Source organism: Mobula hypostoma, chromosome 1 (genome assembly GCF_963921235.1).
Source record: "Mobula hypostoma chromosome 1, sMobHyp1.1, whole genome shotgun sequence".
Lineage (NCBI taxonomy): Eukaryota > Metazoa > Chordata > Chondrichthyes > Myliobatiformes > Myliobatidae > Mobula > Mobula hypostoma.
Window position 1 is genome coordinate 168,009,789 of NC_086097.1, and position 19,598 is coordinate 168,029,386.

The following is a 19,598-nucleotide window of genomic DNA, read 5'->3' on the forward strand; positions in this document are numbered from 1 at the left end:
CCCTTGTACCCTCAGACTACAGACCTCCCTTGAAACCCTCACGACTACCAAATTAAATTCCTGATATCCTTCCCAAGCACTAAATTGTGACCTGTATCTTTGTCCCACAACAGTGGCATAGCCCAACCTTCTCATTACACTTCTGCTCCAATCAAAGCTCCAGTCATCCGTCCACACTCTGGCACTTCTCTCCCTGCTCTGTGAGGTAACATGCACATGAGCTCCTTGCTAACCAGCCAGTGGTGAGTTACAACTTTTGCATATTGAGTTCTGTGTGGAGTTGATCATTAGATTAGGATGGAGATAGGGGACACAGAAAAACTCACACTGCTCCATCTGCCTTTTGTGACCTAGGATAACTTCTAAGCCTCTCTCTCAATAGGATAGAAAAATTCAGAGGTTGTCCAGAACTGTAATAGCTCACTTCCTTCATGGGGCCCCATAGTACTTATTATTCACTCAGGATGCCTATGTTCAATCCTAATGCACTGCTGTTATTCCTGTAAAAACTAACCCACAACTGATTTTTCCCAGGTAAATTGCATTCACTATCAACTCCAGGTGAAATTCTGCTCTCCTGCATCCAGAACATGAGACCTTTAGGGAGCAGTCCTGACAAAAGGATCTTGACCCAGTCCTTAGGATGGGATTCATTTCTTGAAGAAACTCTTATGTGTCAAACCTGTTTCCTGGAGGTAGATTATGACATCTAAAACAAATTTAGAGGAATATGGGCTAAATGCAGGCACCTTAGTCGTCATGGACAAGATGGGCTGAAAGGGCCAGTATTTGTGTTATATGACTTGAAACATCAACTGTCCATTTCCCTCCACAGATGCTGCCTGACATGCTGAGTTTCTCCAGCTTGTGTGTGTTGCTCCTGAAAACAATTCATTTGATATGTGTTGTTGATTCCACATGTACATAGTATGGGCCACTGGACTCACAACTCAGTGAAGATACTCACCCACTTCCTAAAGTGCTTAGAATGTGCTCATTCCTTCAAAGAGTACTTGCTGGAGCATTTAACAACTGAGATGTGTTATGGTGGTACTGCCTCAGAGCACCTGGGTTCGATCCTAACCTGGAAAACTTGACAAAGGCCTCAAACCTGAAACATTAACTCTGCTTCTCTCCCCGCAGATGCCACCTGACTTGATGAGAGGTCCAGATTTTCTGCCTTTATCTTCAATCCTGACCTTGGATGTTGTGTGTGTGGAGCTTTTGCTTTTTGTCCATGTCTGCATAGTTTTTCTTCGGGTGCTCCAGTTTTCTCCCACATCCCAAACATCGACAAGTCGGAAGGTTAACTGGCCATTGTAAGTGAGTGATAGAATTTTCTATAGATTCAGGATCAGTTCCTGAGGATTGGAGGGTGGCTAATGTTGTCCCTCTCTTCAAGAAGGGAGGAAGAGAGAAAATGGAATTATAACCGGTTAGCCTGACGTCGGTGGTGGGAAAGATGCTGGAGTCAACTATAAAAGATGAAATTACGACACATCTGGATAGTAGTAACAGGATTGGTCCGAGTCGGCATGATTTATGAAGGGGAAATCGCGCTTGACTAATCTGCTGGACTTTTTTGAGGATGTAACTTTGAAAATGGACAAGGGAAAGCCAGTGGATGTAGTGTACCTGGACTTTCAGAAAGCCTTTGATAGTCCCACATAGGAGATTAATGGGCAAAATTAGGGCACATAGTATTGGGGGCAGAGTACTGACATGGATTGAAAATTGGCTGGCTGACAGAAAACAAAGAGTAGCGATTACGGGTCCCTTTCGGAATGGCAGGTGTACCAGTGGGGTACCGCAGGGTTCAGTGCTGGGACCGCAGCTGTTTACAATATATATTAATGATTTAGATGAGGGAATTAAAAGTAACATTAGTAAATTTGCCGATGACACAAAGCTGGGAGGCAGTGTGAAATGTGAGGAGGATGTTATGAGAATGCAGGGTGATTTGGACAGGCTGGGTGAGTGGGCAGATGCAGTTTAATGTGGGTAAATGTGAGGTTATCCACTTTGGTGGTGAGAACGGGAAGGCAGATTATTATCTAAATGGAGTCAAGTTAGGGAAAGGGGAAGCATAACGAGATCTAGGTGTTCTTGTACATCAGTCGCTGAAAGCAAGCATGCAAGTACAGCAGGCAGTGAAAAAAGCTAATGGCATGCTAGCCTTTATAACAAGGGGAATTGAGTATAAGAGCAAAGAGGTCCTTCTGCAGCTGTACAGGGCCCTGGTGAGACCACACCTGGAGTACTGTGTGCAGTTTTGGTCTCCAAATTTGAGGAAGGACATTCTTGCTATTGAGGGAGTGCAGCGTAGGTTCACAAGGTTAGTTCCCGGGATGGTGGGACTGTCATATGTTGAAAGATTGGAGCGACTGGGCTTGTATACTCTGGAATTTAGAGGGCTGAGAGGGGATCTTATTGAAACATATAAGATTATTAAGGGATTGGACACGCTGCAGGCAGGAAGCATGTTTCCGCTGATGGGTGAGTCCAGAACTAGAGGCCACAGTTTAAGAATTAGGGGTAGGCCATTTAGAATGGAGTTGAGGAAAAACTTTTTCACCCAGAGAGTGGTGGATATATGGAATGCTCTGCCCCAGAAGGCTGTGGAGGCCAAGTCTCTGGATGCTTTCAAAAAAGAGATGGATAGAGCTCTTAAAGATAGTGGAATCAAAGGTTATGGGGATAGGGCAGGAACTGGATACTGATAGTAGATGATCAGCCACGATCACAGTGAATGGTGGTGCTGGCTCAAAGGGCCGAATGGCCTACTCCTGCACCTATCGACTGTTGTCTATTGCCTATAATCGGGGGGGGATGGGGGTAGTTGATGGGAATGTGGGTTGAAAACGGAATTCGTACAAGCTGTGTAAGCAGATGCTTGGTGCTCAGTGCAGACTCATGGGCAGAAGGGCTTATTTTCATGCTGTGTGAACCTCTAACACCATGAGATTATTATCTACAGGAAGTTCTGCGAAAGTTGCAGAAGTATTTATCAAAGATTATCTCAAACAGCTGCTTAGCAGCAGACTTCACACAGTGTAGGTGCAGATACACGTGTCAACTTGGATTAGCAGCCCATTAACTTGATGAAAGACGGTCTTTGGTTTTCAAGTAACAGGATGTTCAGCCAGAACCAAATGTTGAAAGCTGGTGCATTCTAAGGTCAGGACTGTGTGCTGTGAGATGCACTGAATCTAAGTGTGGGCCAGGCCATCAGCTCTGTAATCTAAATCTTTAATGTATAACATGTAAAGTAGCAGTCCGACATTGATCCCTGCAGAACACCACCAGTCACTGACAGCCAACTAGAAGAGGCCCTCCTTTTTCCACTCTTTGCTTTCTGCATCTCTTGTGTAGCCAGTCTTCCATCTCTGCTAGTACTTTTTCGATAATAGTATGGGCTGCTACCCTATTTAGCAGCCTCATGTGTAGCACTTTATCAAAAGCCCTCTGAAAATCTAAGTAAACAGCATCCACTGACTCATAAAATGCTGGAAGAACTCATCAAGTCGGGCAGTATCTACGGAAGCAAATAACAGTCAACATTTTGGGCTGAGACCCTTCATCAGGACTAGAAATGAAAGAGATAGAAGCTAGAATAAGAAGTTGAGTGCAGGGGGAAGAGTACAAGCTGGCAGGTAATTGTGAGACCAGGCATTCCTCCAGTGTTCTGTGTGGATTGCTCAAGATTTCCTGCATCTGCAGAATCTCTTGTCTATCCACTGTCTCTTCTTTGTCTATCCTACTTGCTACTTCCTCAAAAAACTCCAATACATTTGTCAATGCTGGATCTCCCTTGAAGGAAACCATGCTACCTTCAGCTATGTATATATGTATAATGTATTTTCAAGTGCCCCAAAACCTCATGCATATTCTCTCGCACTACCATGGACTTGTCTCTGCTATGTTCTATTTTAGCACTGATGTCTTACTAAGCACATTTTTTGTTCACTGTTCAATATATTTTATGTCTTGTGTGTTGTCTGAACCTACATACCTATGATGCTACTGCAAGCAAGATTTTCACTAAACTCTTCTGGTGTTTGAGGGGCTTTCCCACTAAGCTCAGCCCCTCCATGCCCAGCAGAGGAAGGAGCCTGGACTGTCCTCCATCCATTAGCATATACTCCTGCAGCCTGGAATGTACCAGACAGCACCATTCCCTTACTGTATGGGAAGACAAATACAATTTGTGCAGACCAATGAGTGTTTGCCACTGAGTTAGAGTATAGAGCAGTACAGCACAGTACCTGCCAATGTTGTACTGATGTTTTAACCTACTCCATGAGCAGTCTATTCCTTTCCTCCCACATAGTCCATGTTCCTTTCTAAGAGTATGTTAACACCTCCTAGTGAACAGTATCTGCCTCTACCCCCACCCCTGTCAGAGTGCTCCATGAACCCACCACTCTTTGTGTAACGAAACCTACCTCTAACATTCCCCCTATGCTTTCCTCCAATCACCTTAAAATTAAGCCCTCTCAGAGTACCCACTTTCATCTTGTCCACCTTTATCAAGTTACCTCTTGTCCTCCTTCAGTCCAAGCAGAAAATGCCTAGCTTACCCAATCTTTCTTCATAAGTTACACCCTCAACTCCAGGCACCAACCTACTAATTCTCCCCTGCACCCTCACTGGCTACGCATTGTTTGGCGGAACACTGAGAGCATGCTACGAAATTCTTAAACACGTACAAAAATCCTGTAAAACGAAGATGCTTTTAAAATAATTAAATGAAGTTACTAAATATCCAAAAATTACTATAAAGAGCAGAGAACAGTAAAAAAAAATGGAATCAAATCAACATTTAGTGTGAATTAGTGTGGCCTTTAACACCACATTAATTCCCTTAGGTACATTGTCATGCAGATTTACAAGAAAATTGAATGGTAGGTTGTCCCAAGCATTTTGGAGGACTTGCCACAGTTCTTCTGCAGACTTTGGCAGTCTTGCTTGCTTCTGTCCCTCCAGTAATCCCAGACAGCCTCAATGATATTGAGATCAGGGCTCCGTACAGGCCATACCATCTGTTGTAGAACTCCTTGTTCTTTTTGCTGAAGATAGTTCTTTATGACCTTGGCCCTGTGTTTGGGGTCATTCACCTCCTCTAGGATTAAGATGGAATTGATTAGATGTCTCCTTGATGGCATTCCATGATGGATAAGAATCTGCTTGTACTTCTCAGCATTGAGTGTTCCATTATTTCTGACCAGATCACCAACTCCATTTGCAGAAATACAGCCCCAAACATGTAGGGTACCTCCGCCGTGCTTCACTGTTGGCTGCAGATACTCATCCATGTAGTGCTCTCCAGCTCTCCTGTGGACAAACTGCCTCCTGTTTGAGACAAAATTATCAAATTTCGGCTTGTCAATCCAGAGCACTTGCTGCCATTGTTCAGCACCCCAGTCCCCGTGTTTTTGTGTGTAGGTGTGGCTTGGCTTTGTTTCCAATTTGGAGGAATGGCTTTTTGGCAGCAACTCTTCCATGAAGACCACTTCTAACATGGTAGCTCTGGGTTGTAGAGGGGTATACTCGGGTTCCTTTGGTTTCTGTGAGTTCACAGCTGACGGCAGTGAAGGGACGTCAGTTTCTCTTATCCTGCTGCACTCAGTTTCCATGGCCCACCACTGGGTTTCTGGTCCTCAATCTTACCCATTTCTTTGTGCTTCATCAGAAGAGTTCAGACAATTCATCTTGAAACTCCTGTCTGCCATGAAATTTCAACTTGGGAGAGCCCGTGCTGAAGCAGGATGATCACCTTGTGTCTTGTTGCTTTGCTCACTCTTACCCAGATGTAAGAATTGATTATTTAAAGATTAAGCTGTCACATCTGCTGCACCCTTGCCTTTTAGTTTAGTTGACCTTTGCCCAATTTGATTCCCTCTACACCCATTTTTATTTCAGTTAATCTGTTCAGTTGATTCAGCACATTATCTCATTGATTCAAAGGTTATGGGGATAAGGCAGGAACTGGATACTGATGGTAGATGATCAGCCATGATCACAGTGAATGGTGGTGCTGGCTTGAAGGGCCGAATGGCCTACTCCTGCACCTATTGTCTATTGTCTATTGATTATTAGCATCCCCATTGTTATCTTTGTTTAAACATGCACTGGGTTATATACCTGAAAACTAATCAAGTTTTGATTTGAAAAATGGAGTTATTTAATATGTTACTTTAATGAAATCAAAACTTTGCAACATTTAATTTTTTGGAAAATAATATTTGGAAATCTAAAATTTGCTCTTTTTTATTGACACACTAATGCAGAAGACAAAAACTAAATATCTAAATCAAAATTTGTATTAAAAGATCGGGGCGCCTAAGACTTCTGCACAGTTTAAAGGCTCAAAGGTTCATTTAATATCGGAGTATGTATATCGCATACAACCTGCAATTTGTCCTCTTCACAGACATCCACACAACAAAGAAACACCGTAGAATGAACAATAGAAACATTGAAGCCCCCCTTCCACCTCCCTTCACACAAGCAGCAGCAAAAACATCGACACCACCCCACCCACGCTAGCAGAAGCACCAACTCCCCCTCCCCATCTGGTGCCATATTTCCACACTCTGTATCACTTCTGTTGAGTGTTATTTACTTACATTGGTTTGGGAAGGGGGGCATGTAAAATAGCAAAAATTAGTGTGAAACTTTTAAAAACCAACAGAGGGCAACTAAAAAAGCAATAAGTGAAGAGATGAAATATGTAGGTAAGTTAGTTACTTGTATAAAACAAAATACCAAAAGTTTTTTTCAGATATATAAAGATAAAAGAGGCAAGTGGATATTATACTGCTGGAAAAGGATACTGGAGAGGTAGTTATGAGGGATAAAGAAATGGCAGGTGAACTGAGTAAGTATTTTGCATCAGTCTTCACTGTGAAAGACACTAGCAGTAGATCAGAAATTTGACAATACTTGGGGGATAAAAGTGAGTGTAATTGCTTTCACTAAGGAGAAGATGCTTGGAAAGTTGAAAGGTCTGAAGGTAGATGAGTCACCTGATGGGGGTGATGGACTACACCCCAGGGTTCTGAAAGAGGTAGCTGAGGAGATTGTGGAGACATTAGTAATGATCTTTCAACAATCTCTAGCTTCTGAAATGGTTCTGGAGGACTGGAAAACTGTAAATGTCACTCTCCTTTTAAGAGGGAGCAACAGACAGGAAAATATAAGCCAGTTAGCCTGACTTGAATGGTTGGTAAGATGTCGGAGTCCGTTATTAAAGATGAGATTTCAGGGTACTTGGATTCACGTAAAATAGTCTTGACATCAATGTGGTTTCCTTAATTGAAAAATCTTGCCTGACAATCTGTTGGAATTCTTTAAGGAAATAACTGGCAGGATAGACAAAGGAGAGTCAGTGTTCGTTGTTTACTTGGATTTTCGGAAGGCCTTTTACAAGGTGTCAGGCATGAGGTTTCTAAACAAGAGCCCGTGTATTACAGGAAAGATACAAGCATGGATAGATGATTGAATGAATGGCAGAACACAAAGGGTGGGAATAAAGGAGCTCTGTGGCCAGGTTTGCCAATGATAGAAAGATGGAGGTGGGCCTGGTAGTGCTGAGGAAGTAGGGACTCTGCAGAAGTACTTAGACAGATTCGGAGAATGGGCAAAGTGGCATATGGAATACTGTGTACGGATATGCATTTAGGTAGATGGAATAAAGTCATAAATGGAGAGAAAACTCAGAAATCGGAGATTGCAAGGGAATTGGAAGTCCTTGTGCCAGATTCCCTCAAGGTGAACCTGCAGGTTGCGTCGGTGGTAAACTAGGCAAATGCAATGTGAGCATTCATTTTTGAGAGGACTGGATTATAAAAACAAGGATGTAATGCTGGAGCTTTAGATAAGGCATTGGTCAGACCACACTTGGAGTATTGTGAGTAGTTTTGCATCCTTTATCTAAGAAAAAAATGTGCTGGCATTAGAGAGTGTCCAGAGGAGGTCTACAAGAATTATCCTGGAAATGAAAGGGTTAACATATTATTTGATGGCTCTGGGCCTGTACACACAGAGTTTAGAAGGATCGGGGAAGATCTAATTGAAACCTATCAAATATTGAAAGGCCTAGATAGAGTGGATATGGAGCGCCAGAATAGCGGGATGTTGATTTAGAACAGAGATGAGGAAGAATTTTAGCCAGAGGGTGATGAATCTATTCAATTTATTGCCACTGATGGCTTGGAGGCCAAGTCATTGCGTATATTTAAAGTGGAAATTGATGGGTGTCATTTTTCAGTGGTTTGATTCCACTCTTGCCTCTCACTTTTGATATTTTTGGTATCCTCTTTTACATTATTGATTAGCTTACCTTCATATTTCATCTTTTCTCTCTGTTGCTTGCCTTGTTTCTTTTTAAAAGCTTCCCAATCCTCTAACTTCCCATTAATCTTTGCTATATTATATGCCCTCTCTTTTACTTTTATGTTGTCTCGGACTTCTGTTGTCAGCCAGTTGTGTCATCCTGCCTTTAGAATACTACTACATCTTTTGGATCTATCCTGCACCTTCCAAATTGCTCCCACGAACTCCAGCATTGCTATTCTGCCGTCAAACCTGTAGAGTCCACTTCCAATCAACTTTGGTCGGCTCCTCTCTCATGCCTCTGTAACTCCCTTTACCCCACTGTAATATTGATACATCTAATTTTAGTTTCTCCCTCTTAAGACTGCATGATGAATTCTATCATAATATGATCACTGTCGTAAACTCCCCAATCAAATCTGGTCTATTGTATAACATCCAACCCAGAATTACCTTTCACCTGGTAGGCTCAACCACAAGCTGCTCTAAAAAAAACCACCTTGTAGGCATTCTATAAATCTCCTCTCTTTGGATGCGGCACCAACCTGACTTTCCGAATCTACCTGCATATTGCACTCCCCCGTGACTATTGAAACATTGCACTTTTTATATGGCTTTTCTATCTCCCATTGCAATTTGTACCTCATATTCTGGCTACCCGGGTTCAGGTGTAACCTGTCCTTTTTATAAAAGTTGTACCTTCCCCAGAAGTAATCGCAATTATCCAGAAATCCAAAACGCTGTCTTTGAACCAATTCCTTTGCCACACATTCATCTGCCAAATCATACTATTCTTACTCTTACTGGTGTGCTTCAGGCAGCAATCGACAGATTAGTACTCTTGGGGGTCCTGCTTTTCAGTTTTCTAACTAACTCCCTATATTCTCTCTTCAAGATCTCTTCCATTTTCCTATTTATGTCATTGGTACCAATATCCACCATGACTTCTAGCTGCTTACCTTCCCCCTTTAGAATGCTGTGGACTCCATCTGAGACATCCCTGACCCTGGCACCCGGGAGGCAACATACCATCTGGTTCCTTCACATCTTTTGAATCTTCTGCCTGCTCCTCTAACTATGGAATCTCTTATCTTGAACACACTCTTCTTTCCCCCACCCTTCTCTTCTAAGCCACAGAGCCAGATCCAGTGGCTGCAGTTTCCCCCTCATCCCCCCACCCTCTTCTAACAGTTTCCAAAGCGGTATATTTATTATTGAGGGGAGCAACCACAGAGATACTTTGTGCTGGCTGCCTATTCCCTTTCGCTCTGACAGTCACACAGGTACCTGCCTCCATGCAACTTAGGTATGACTACCTCCTTGTAGCTCTGCTCTTTCAAACATAGAATAGTACAGCACAGTACAGGCCCTTCAGCCCACAATGTTGTGCCCACCCTTAAACCCTGCCTCCCATATAAGCCCCCATCTTAAATTCCTCCATATAGCTGTCTAGTAGTCTCTTAAATTTCACTAGTGTATCTGCCTCCACCACTGATTCAGGCAGTGCATTCCATGCACCAACCATTCTCTGAGTAAAAAACCTTCCTCTAATATCCTCCTTGAACTTCCAACCCCTTACCTTAAAGCCATGTCCTCTTGTATTCCCTGGGGAAGAGGTGCTGGCTATCCACTCTATCTATTCCTCTTAATATCTTGTATACCTCTATCATGAGTCCTCTCATCCTCCTTCTCTCCAAAGAGTAAAGCCCTAGCTCCCTTAATCTCTGATCATAATGCATACTCTCGGAACCAGGCAGCATCCTGGTAAATCTCCTCTGTACCCTTTCCAATGCTTCCACATCCTTCCTATAGTGAGGCGACCAGAACTGGACACAGTACTCCAAGTGTGACCTAACCAGAGTTTTATAGAGCTGCATCATTACCTCGCGACTCTTAAACTCTATCCCTCGACTTATGAAAGCTAACACCCCACAAGCTTTCTTAACTACCCTATCCACCTGTGAGGCAACTTTCAGGGATCTGTGGACATGTACCCCGAGATCCCTCTGCTCCTCCACACTACCAAGTATCCTGCCATTTACTTTGTACTCTGCCTTGGAGTTTGTCCTTCCAAAGTGTACCACCTCACACTTCTCCAGGTTGAACTCCATCTGCCACTTCTCAGGCCACTTCTGCATCCTATCAATGTCTCTCTGCAATCTTTGACAATCCTCTACACTATCTACAACACCACCAACGTTTGTGTCATCTGAAAACTTGCCAACCCACCCTTCTACCCCCACATCCAGATTGTTAATAAAAATCACGAAAAGTAGAGGTTCCAGAACAGATCCTTGTGGGACACCAATAGTCACAATCCTCCAATCTGAATGTACTCCCTCCACCACCACCCTCTGCCTTCTACAGGCAAGCCAATTCTGAATCCACCTGGCCAAACTTCCCTGGATCCCCCATGCCTTCTAACTTTCTGAATAGTGTGGAACCTTGTCAAATGCCTTACTAAAATCCATATAGATCACATCCACTGCACTACTCTCATCTATATGCCTGGTCACCTCCTCAAAGAACTCTATCAGGCTTGTTAGACACGATCTGCCCTTCACAAAGCCATGCTGACTGTCCCTGATCAGACCATGATTCTCTAAATGCCTATAGATCCTATCTCTAAGAATCTTTTCCAACAGTTTTCCCACCACAGACGTAAGGCTCACTGGTCTATAATTACCCGGACTATCCCTACTACCTTTTTTGAACAAGGGAACAACATTCGCCTCCCTCCAATCCTCCGGTACCATTCCCGTGGACAACGAGGACATAAAGATCCTAGCCAGAGGCTCAGCAATCTCTTCTCTCACCTCATGGAGCAGCCTGGGGAATATTCCGTCAGGCCCCGGGGACTTATCTGTCCTAATGTATTTTAACAACTGCAAAACCTCCTCTCCCTTAATATCAGCATGCTCCAGAACATCAACCTCACTCATATTGTCCTCACCATCATCAAATTCCCTCTCATTGGTGAATACCGAAGAGAAGTATTCATTGAGGACCTCACTCACTTCCACAGCCTCCAGGCACATCTTCCCACCTTTATCTCTAATCGGTCCTACCTTCACTCCTGTCATCCTTTTTTTCTTCACATAATTGAAGAATGCCTTGGGGTTTTCCTTTACCCTACTTGCCAAGGCCTTCTCATGCCCCCTTCTTGCTCTTCTCAGCCCCTTCTTAAGCTCCTTTCTTGCTTCCCTATATTCCTCAATAGACCCATCTGATCCTTGCTTCCTAAACCTCATGTATGCTGCCTTCTTCCACCTGACTAGACTTTCCACCTCACTTGTCACCCATGGTTCCTTCACCCTACCATTCTTTATCTTCCTCACGGGGACAAATTTACCCCTAACATCCTGCAAGAGATCTCTAAACATCAACCACATGTCCATAGTACATTTCCCTGCAAAAACATCATCCCAATTCACACCCACAAGTTCTAGCCTTATAGCCTCATAATTTGCCCTTCCCCAATTAAAAATTTTCCTGTCCTCTCTGATTCTATCCTTTTCCATGATAATGCTAAAGGCCAGGGAGTGCTACCCACTGAGAGATCTGTGACCTGACCCAGTTCGTTACCTAATACTAGATCTAGTATGGCATTCCCCCTAGTCAGCCTGTCAACATACTGTGACAGGAATCCATCCTGGACACACTTAACGAACTCTGCCCCGTCTAAAACATTGGAACTAATCAGGTGCCAATCAATATTAGGGAAGTTAAAAGTCACCCATGATAACAACCCTGTTATTTTTGCACATTTCCAAAATCTGCCTCCCAATCTGCTCCTCTGTATCTCTGCTGCTACCAGGGGGCCTATAGAATACTCCCAATAGAGTAACTGCTCCCTTCCTGTTCCTGACTTCTACCCACACTGATTCAAAAGAGGATTCTGCTACATTACCCACACTTTCCATAGCTGTAATAGTATCCCTGACCAGTAATGCCACCCCTCCTCCCCTTTTTCCCCCCGTTCTATCCCTTTTAAAGCACTGAAATCCAGGAATATTGAGAATCCATTCCTATCCTGGTGCCAGCCAAGTCTCTGTAATGGCCACTACATCATAATTCCATGTATATATCCAAGCTCTCAGTTCATCACCTTTGTTCCTGATGCTTTTTGCATTGAAGTACACACATTTCAGCCCTTCTACCTTACTGTCTTTACACTGTTTATTCTGCTTCTCTTTCCTCAAAGCCTCTCTGTATGTTAGATCTGGCTTTACTCCTTTCACTGCTCTATCGCTCTGGGTCCTATCCCCCTTGCAAATTAGTTTAAACCCTCCCAAACCATGCTAGCAAACCTACCTGCAAGGATATTGCTCCCCCTCGAGTTCAGGTGCAACCCATGCAATCTGTACAGGTCCCACTTTCCCCAGAAGAGGTCCCAATGATCCAAAAATCTAAAACCCTGCCCCCTGCACCAACTCCTCAGCCACGCATTCAACTGCCGTCTCCTCCAATTCTCACCATTACTATCATGTAGCACTGGCAGCAATCCCGAGAATGCCACCCTTGAGGTCCTGTTCTTCAGCCTTCTGCCTAGTTCCCGAAACTCACACTACAGGACCTCATCCCTCTTCCTGCCTATGTTCACTTCATTTTCCCATCTAAGCCACAGTCATCGAGCTGCAGCTTGATGTACTTCATTTAGATGTAGTTATCAGGAAGAAATATCTTCACCTGATAAGGGGTCTTGGCCTGAAATGTCAAATGTTCATTTCCCTCTATCGATGCTGCCTGACCTTCTGAGTTCCCTCAGCATTTTCTGGGTATTACTTAAAACTTTTGGTCTGCAACGTCCTCCTACTCCAAGGCAAATGTTCTACAGTACTGGGAACAGGACATGACAAGATATCATTTAATGGCCCCTTGTCAGTTGATATGATAGTGCACCAATTTGGAGCTGTTGATTGTACAGCACACAAAATCAATTCAGAACAAGAAAAGCCCATTTGGCCCATCAAGTTCATGTTTGTTTCTTCTAGAGCAGAGGTTCACAACCCGGGGTCCACGGACCTCTTGCTTAATGGTATTGGTCCATGGCATAAAAAAAAGGCTGGGAACCCCTGTTCTTTTGAGTAACTAGTCAATTCCACTTCCCCTCCTATAAATCAGATTAATTCCTCTCAAACTCCCTTCTGAAACCCCTGTTTAAATTATGATAATTACATGCAAACTACATACAGGAAAGCAATCTGTCACTTGTGATCATTAAAAACACAAGAGGTTCTGCAGATACCAGATATCTTGATCAACACACAGTTCGGCACGTCAAGCAGCATCTATGGAGGGGAATAAACAGTCAACATTTCAGACTGAGGCCTGCCTTGACATGTTACTTGAGGTCAAGCCTGATTGATGGGGAAATTATACACTGTCACCACATGTGATCCTAATGACTGTACAAGAATAGATTGCAATGCTGAATGCCTCAGCAAGAACATAAAGATCTGGTTATGTAACAGCCTCGAGGAAGGCAGACTGGAGTTGCTCAGAATTCAATCAGAACCTTGGGGGGGGGGTGTGGAAGGGGGTTCTCTGTGGAGTTCATGCGTTCTACCTGTGGTCCTGTGGGCTTCCCTCAAATGCTTTGGTTTCGTTCCACAGCCCAAAGGTATGCCGGCTGTCAGTTTAATCAGCCGCTGAAAATTGCCTCTTACTATGTAGATGAATACAGCATCTGGGGGCTCTGTCTCCATGCTGTATGACTCTATTTGTAAAATTAAAAGTCAAGACTCCCGAGGAACAGATGGAACAAGAGAGACATCTATCTCAGTATTTTTCCTATAACTTTTTACTTTAACAAATCACAAATAAATAGCGTCTCCAAACTGTAGTAATTGATTCCCCTTTATGTCACACTGGGCGTGACGATGAGGACGGCCCATGGCAGAATTCAGAAAATATTATGCTTGATTTTATGAAAGGAACTTTAATGATCTGCAAATGTCAGTAACTAAGCTCCAATTTAGTCTCAGACTTGAACTTGTATCACTATTTCTGGCGATTCCCTGCAAAATGACATCATCCATGTGCCTTTCAAACCAGTTGAGCTGGGCCTTCACCCATTGTTTGAACATAGAACAGTACAGCACACAACAGGCCTTTTGGTCCACAATGTTGTGTTGACATTTTAACCTACTTCAAAATCAATCTAACGCTTCCCTCCCACATTAACCCTCCATTTTTCTTTCATCTGTGGCCCTATCTGAGTCACTTAAGCATCCAGAATTTATTTGCCTGGCAGCGTGTTCCAAGTACCCACCATTCCCAGTGCAGAAAACCTATCTCTGACATCCCCCCTATATTTTCCTCCAATCTCCATAAAATTATGCCCTCTTGTACTAGCCACTTCCAACCTGGGAAAAAGACACTTTGGCAGGAAGTGTTTCGTACAAAGTCTAAGATTCAGACTGGGTACTCCCTTTGATCAGTGTTGAGTCATGCTTCCGTCAAGTGGTTACAGCCCCAGAACAGGAGATTTCCCATTCCTGTGGTACTATGACCCAGCCGAAGAGTCTAGCTACCCACAGACTCTAGAAACCACAGTGATACAGGCCACGAAAGAATGTTGTCCTCTCCAGTGTCCTTCCTGACCCCTTCACCGAGAAATTTCAACCCCATGTGTTAACACTTCTGTCAATACAATACGAAGTGCATGTCTCTTGGAATCATTTGGCAAACCTTTTAACAAAGTGTGTAGCCTCTTGAATCAGAGCTTCAGTTTACACTTCACTACGGTTAAACAGTCAGGTTCAGACCTGTAGGTAGATGCAATATTCCAGTTTGAGTGGTTCAAATGTTACACCACTGTAAAAAAATTTTTAAACCACACTAAATGGCAAAACTTCACTGTAATCTGCAAAACAAAGCAATAAGTATCCCAATTACATGAAAATCTATCTTAATCTGTGAATGCTCCTGGGCCTTCAGTGTATTTAATTATTCAGAGCTGCTTAAAATCTGAGCGGAGGCATGGAGCTAAAATATGAACACCAACACCCTAAGCAAATAGGAGACGCAAGGAGCTCATGACAAGTAGCTGCAAATTTCCTTGCTATTGGAATGGAACTGTATAATCTGAACTGTGCTCTGTGCACAGTAGGAGAATTAAGGGTTATGGGGGAAAAGGCAGATAGGTGGAGATGAGTCCATGGCCAGATCAGCCATGATCTCATTGAATGGCGGAGCAGGCTCGACAGGCCAGATGGCCGACTCCTGCTCCTACTTCTGATGTTCTAATGAGAGAGGAATACTTGCAGTTTGCTAACAGGCAACAGCAAACAACCTCCTGCTGTGCATTGTTCTGTGCTTTAGGCCTGCTTTTGTGTTTTACTCATAAACACAAGAGGCCAGATTACACTGAACCTGACTCACACCTTCCCATCTTTCTGGGATACTCAGTTATGTAGGGACTTGCTGAGATCACACCTGAAGTATTCTGCTTGATTTTTAACCCCTTACCTAATAAGGGACTTGCTTTCATAGAAGGAGTGCAGCAGAGATTCACTAGAATAGTTCCAAGGACAGTGGTTTGCTACAATAGGAGATGTCAAGTAGATAGAGACTGTATTCTTTAGAGTTTTGCAGAATGAGAGCAGACCTCGCTGAAACAACATTCTCACACGGCTCAGCAGGCTGGATGTTTCCTCTCCCTGAGGGGTCTAGGACCAGGGATGACAGAATAAAGGATTGTAACTGAGAGATTTCTTCATGCCAGGGGTGGTTATAGACCCAGGGACATTAGGGAGATACAAGAGGCTCTAGAAAGGCACATGAATGAAAGAGAAATAGCGGGTTATGTAGGAGGGGAGCATTAGCTTGATCCTGGAGTCTGCTGAAGACTGGCACAACATCATGGGATGAAGGGCCTGTACTGTGTTTTATGTTCACAGAGAGGGCAGTGAACCTTTGCAATTCTGTAGGGTCACGGAGACTCAGTTTATTCTGTAATACGCGACTCTTTAGTCCATTCATCCCTCCCCACTGATCGCCCTCCTGGTACTTACCCTTGCAACCCGACTTCACCCCTCTCCCTCCCGGTTTCACCTCCTACCTTGTGTTTCTTCCTCCCCTCCCCCACCTTTAAAATCTACTCTTTTTTTCCTGCCCGGCTGGTGGCGTAGTGGCATCAGCGCTGGACTTTGGGACAAAAGGTCACGAGTTCGAATCCAGCTGGCTACCCTACACGCTTTCCATCCATGCTGATAAGCTGGTGATCTCTTTGAAAACTCACCCGGCAGAAGGCAATGGCAAACCACTACTGTAACTTGCCTCATACGTGGTTCCCCACTACGTTAGAGAGGTGTGGAGGGAAATCATCCGCTAACCAGAGAAATTCCGGATGCAATGTACCTTTCCTTTCCTGCCAAAGGGTCGCGGCCCGAAACGTTGACCGTACTTGTTTTTTCATAGATGCTGCCTGGCCTGCTGAGATCCTCAAGTGTTGCTTGGATTTCTTGCTCGTTCTATACTCTGAAGAGCCACGGAGACTCAGTTTGTTCATACTAAAAATGGATCAATGGATTTCTGGATCTTAAGGAATCAGGAGGCACTGTAAATTGTGATGAGGTAGATGGTCTCAATGAATAGTGGAACAGGCTTCCAAAGCCAAAGGAACCCCTCCTGCTCCAACTTCTTATGTCCTTGAACCTTGTGTGGCTCCCAGTCAATCCAAAGGCAGCATCAGTCAGCAACAACAAGGATCATGCCAATCGTCTTCTGTTGGCTCCTCTTGCCACAGACCTTCTTTAACCTTTCTAAAGCTCTCCCATAATCAAAGACATTTCAAAATCACAGGAATAAACAAATATGAATAAATTCATATAAATACATTCAATGTTTACAAACAGCAATACTATTCTTTTTAATGAATATTGTCCATTCCATTCAAATGAATTCTTGCCAATTATGGACCGGGGGTAAGATAAGGGACAAGGTATAAAGTGTATCCCATGTTTCAGTTTATCTTTTGCCCCAGTATCCAACCACTGAATCTACTGACACAGAAAGAAGCCAGGAGCAACACTGTTTCATGTTTCAGCCAGCTGCTGGTTGGTTCCCTGTAGACAGATGACAAGCTGTCACTGCGGTCTGGTCCAATAACTAAATGATCCTGGTGAGGGTTGCCTTTGGAATTTTTGGCAAAATCAGATATTCTTGTGTGGTCAGGAAGCAAGAATGCATCGACATGCTTTCAGAATACTTCACCCTGACTCCTACATCCACATGGTTACAGGTTCAGGAAGTTGATGTGCGTGTGTAAGACCGGACTATGAAAGGGTAGGCTGAGTCTGGAAGGATTTACTGTTTCACTACACTGGTCAAAGGCATGGAGCTGGGTAGAGTGTGTACAGCTCACAGCAAAACAGCTACTGTAAAACAAACTGTCAACTTACTCAGAAACACACTGAGTGTTTCTAGGAAATATTGATTTATATTCCATTTTCTTTCCACATGAAGAAACCATTGCTTTATATCTCATTTGAAAGTAAGCCACATAGTTCAGTAGAATACTACCAAAATTTTATATCAACTGCAATATGTACAAATTGGTTTACCTTGCTGGTGTGTTTCTTTGAATCTATTTGACACAATGTTTATCCGTCAGTAAAAATAACACCTAAAGCCTGAGAGAGCCAGGTACCCAGGCCAAATATTTCTCAGGCTGGTGAAGGAGTGATGTTAATGTTGAGTGTTGTCTTGGGACTTGCTTCTCGAAACTTCATTTCCCATTTATTTAAGCAGCGTGATCAGCGTACTTCCAAGCTGGTTTTAATGCAGGCATTGACAAGTTTTCACAAGTTCTAAACGGCCACAATCTCAGGAGATTTTTATAACCCATCCACCAAAAGATTCAAAAAACAATTTCCTTTCCTCAGAGGAGTAGTAGAGTAGTTCACAGAATCTCACCCAATCCAGTGCACCACGTGATGGCAAACAAAGCTAATCAGATCGGTGTGCTTTTGCCAGACGTTTGTGTTTGTTAATCAAACTGTGTGTCACCCATTGGTGGAAATGGAAATGCAACAGGATCAAAAGGATTGCCAGACCGCCCGCTGTGAGATAAATGGCTCCTACGGTACTTTCTTTTGGCATGAAACATTTGGAGAGTGCAAAGTCTGTTGCTGTAATGGTGGCCTGCAGAGAAAGAGAACAACTCAATGTCATTGCTGCTGAGGTACTGAAATCGCTTGGTGAGCACAGCACACAGAGATGGCCAACACCCATCACTAAAATATCTCATTGCAAACCACCTATAAATATCTCCCTCTTTGAGGAGTCTCTTGTAGAAAAAGCAGAGTCATGTGAATTCATGCAAGGTTGAATCTTCTGATTGCACACCTCAGACTCAATATAAAATTTAACTTTAGAGAATCAGACACTCTAATCCTCCACGTTTCACAAATTGTTTCTTCTTCTCCTCCCACCAGCTAGTTTCAGATGTCATTCACTCCTTGCATTGATATCTTCAGCAAACACCACTGTCTGTAAGTTGCCTTCCAAACTACACACCATCCTGACCTGGAACATTTCACTGTTCCTTCACATCGCTGCATCGAAATCCTGGAACTCCCTCTCTCGCAACTGCCTTCTTCAACCACTGCATTCCTTGATGTGTACCCACACCACAGCAGTTCAAGAAGGCAGCTCACCGCCAGCTTCTCAAGGGCAACTAGGGATGGAGGTTCAAATGCTGGCTCGGTGTGTGAAGCCCACATCCCTTGAATGAGTTTAAAAACTTTTTTTTTGTCTTTTCACCAGCCTTCGCCACTCTGCCAGCTGGTACCAGCACCACCTGCATCATTCAATCTCTCTTACTCTTTCCACTCCTCCTGGTTCTTATGAAAGGTTATCCTTTCTCATTTGCTGTCTGACCTGCTGAAGATTTCCAGCATTTTCCATATTGTTTCAGAGTTTCACCATGTACAACATTGTGATTTTACACACAGCAGCTTAATGGTGACATTCTTGGATCAGCAGTCACAGCCTATGATTATTGACCCAGAGACAGGAATTCAAACCCTAGCATAGCACAGCACTAGAACTTAAATTTGTGGAATTAATCGCATCAATTAATTGGTGGTGGCTACAAAACTACTATCTTCTTGAATACTTACACTGCTTACTGAACAAGACAGCATAGAAATAAGCTCGAGTCCACCAAGAACCTGCTTTTACACTAATCCAACTATCCTCCCCACATTCCCATCAATTTCCCAGATCCAACACGAGGGAGAACTTCTTTACTC

At 43.5% G+C, this 19,598-nt stretch overlaps 1 protein-coding gene across 5 annotated transcripts in view; it reads right to left on the reverse strand.

Moving 5' to 3' along the window:
- Positions 1–15: 15 nt before the first annotated feature.
- The window catches only part of mppe1 (metallophosphoesterase 1), a 76,342-nt gene continuing 56,759 nt past the window's right edge, over positions 16–19,598 (reverse strand). For 4 of the 5 annotated variants that reach the window (XM_063059426.1, XM_063059435.1, XM_063059418.1 and 1 more), the window contains one exon: positions 11,720–18,486. In XM_063059426.1, coding sequence (XP_062915496.1) covers positions 18,292–18,486 — 195 coding nt within the window. In that variant the 3' untranslated portion in view covers positions 11,720–18,291. Of the gene's footprint in view, positions 5,353–11,719; positions 18,487–19,598 lie in introns of those variants that run through there. The other variant, XR_010019354.1, reaches the window with a different exon arrangement.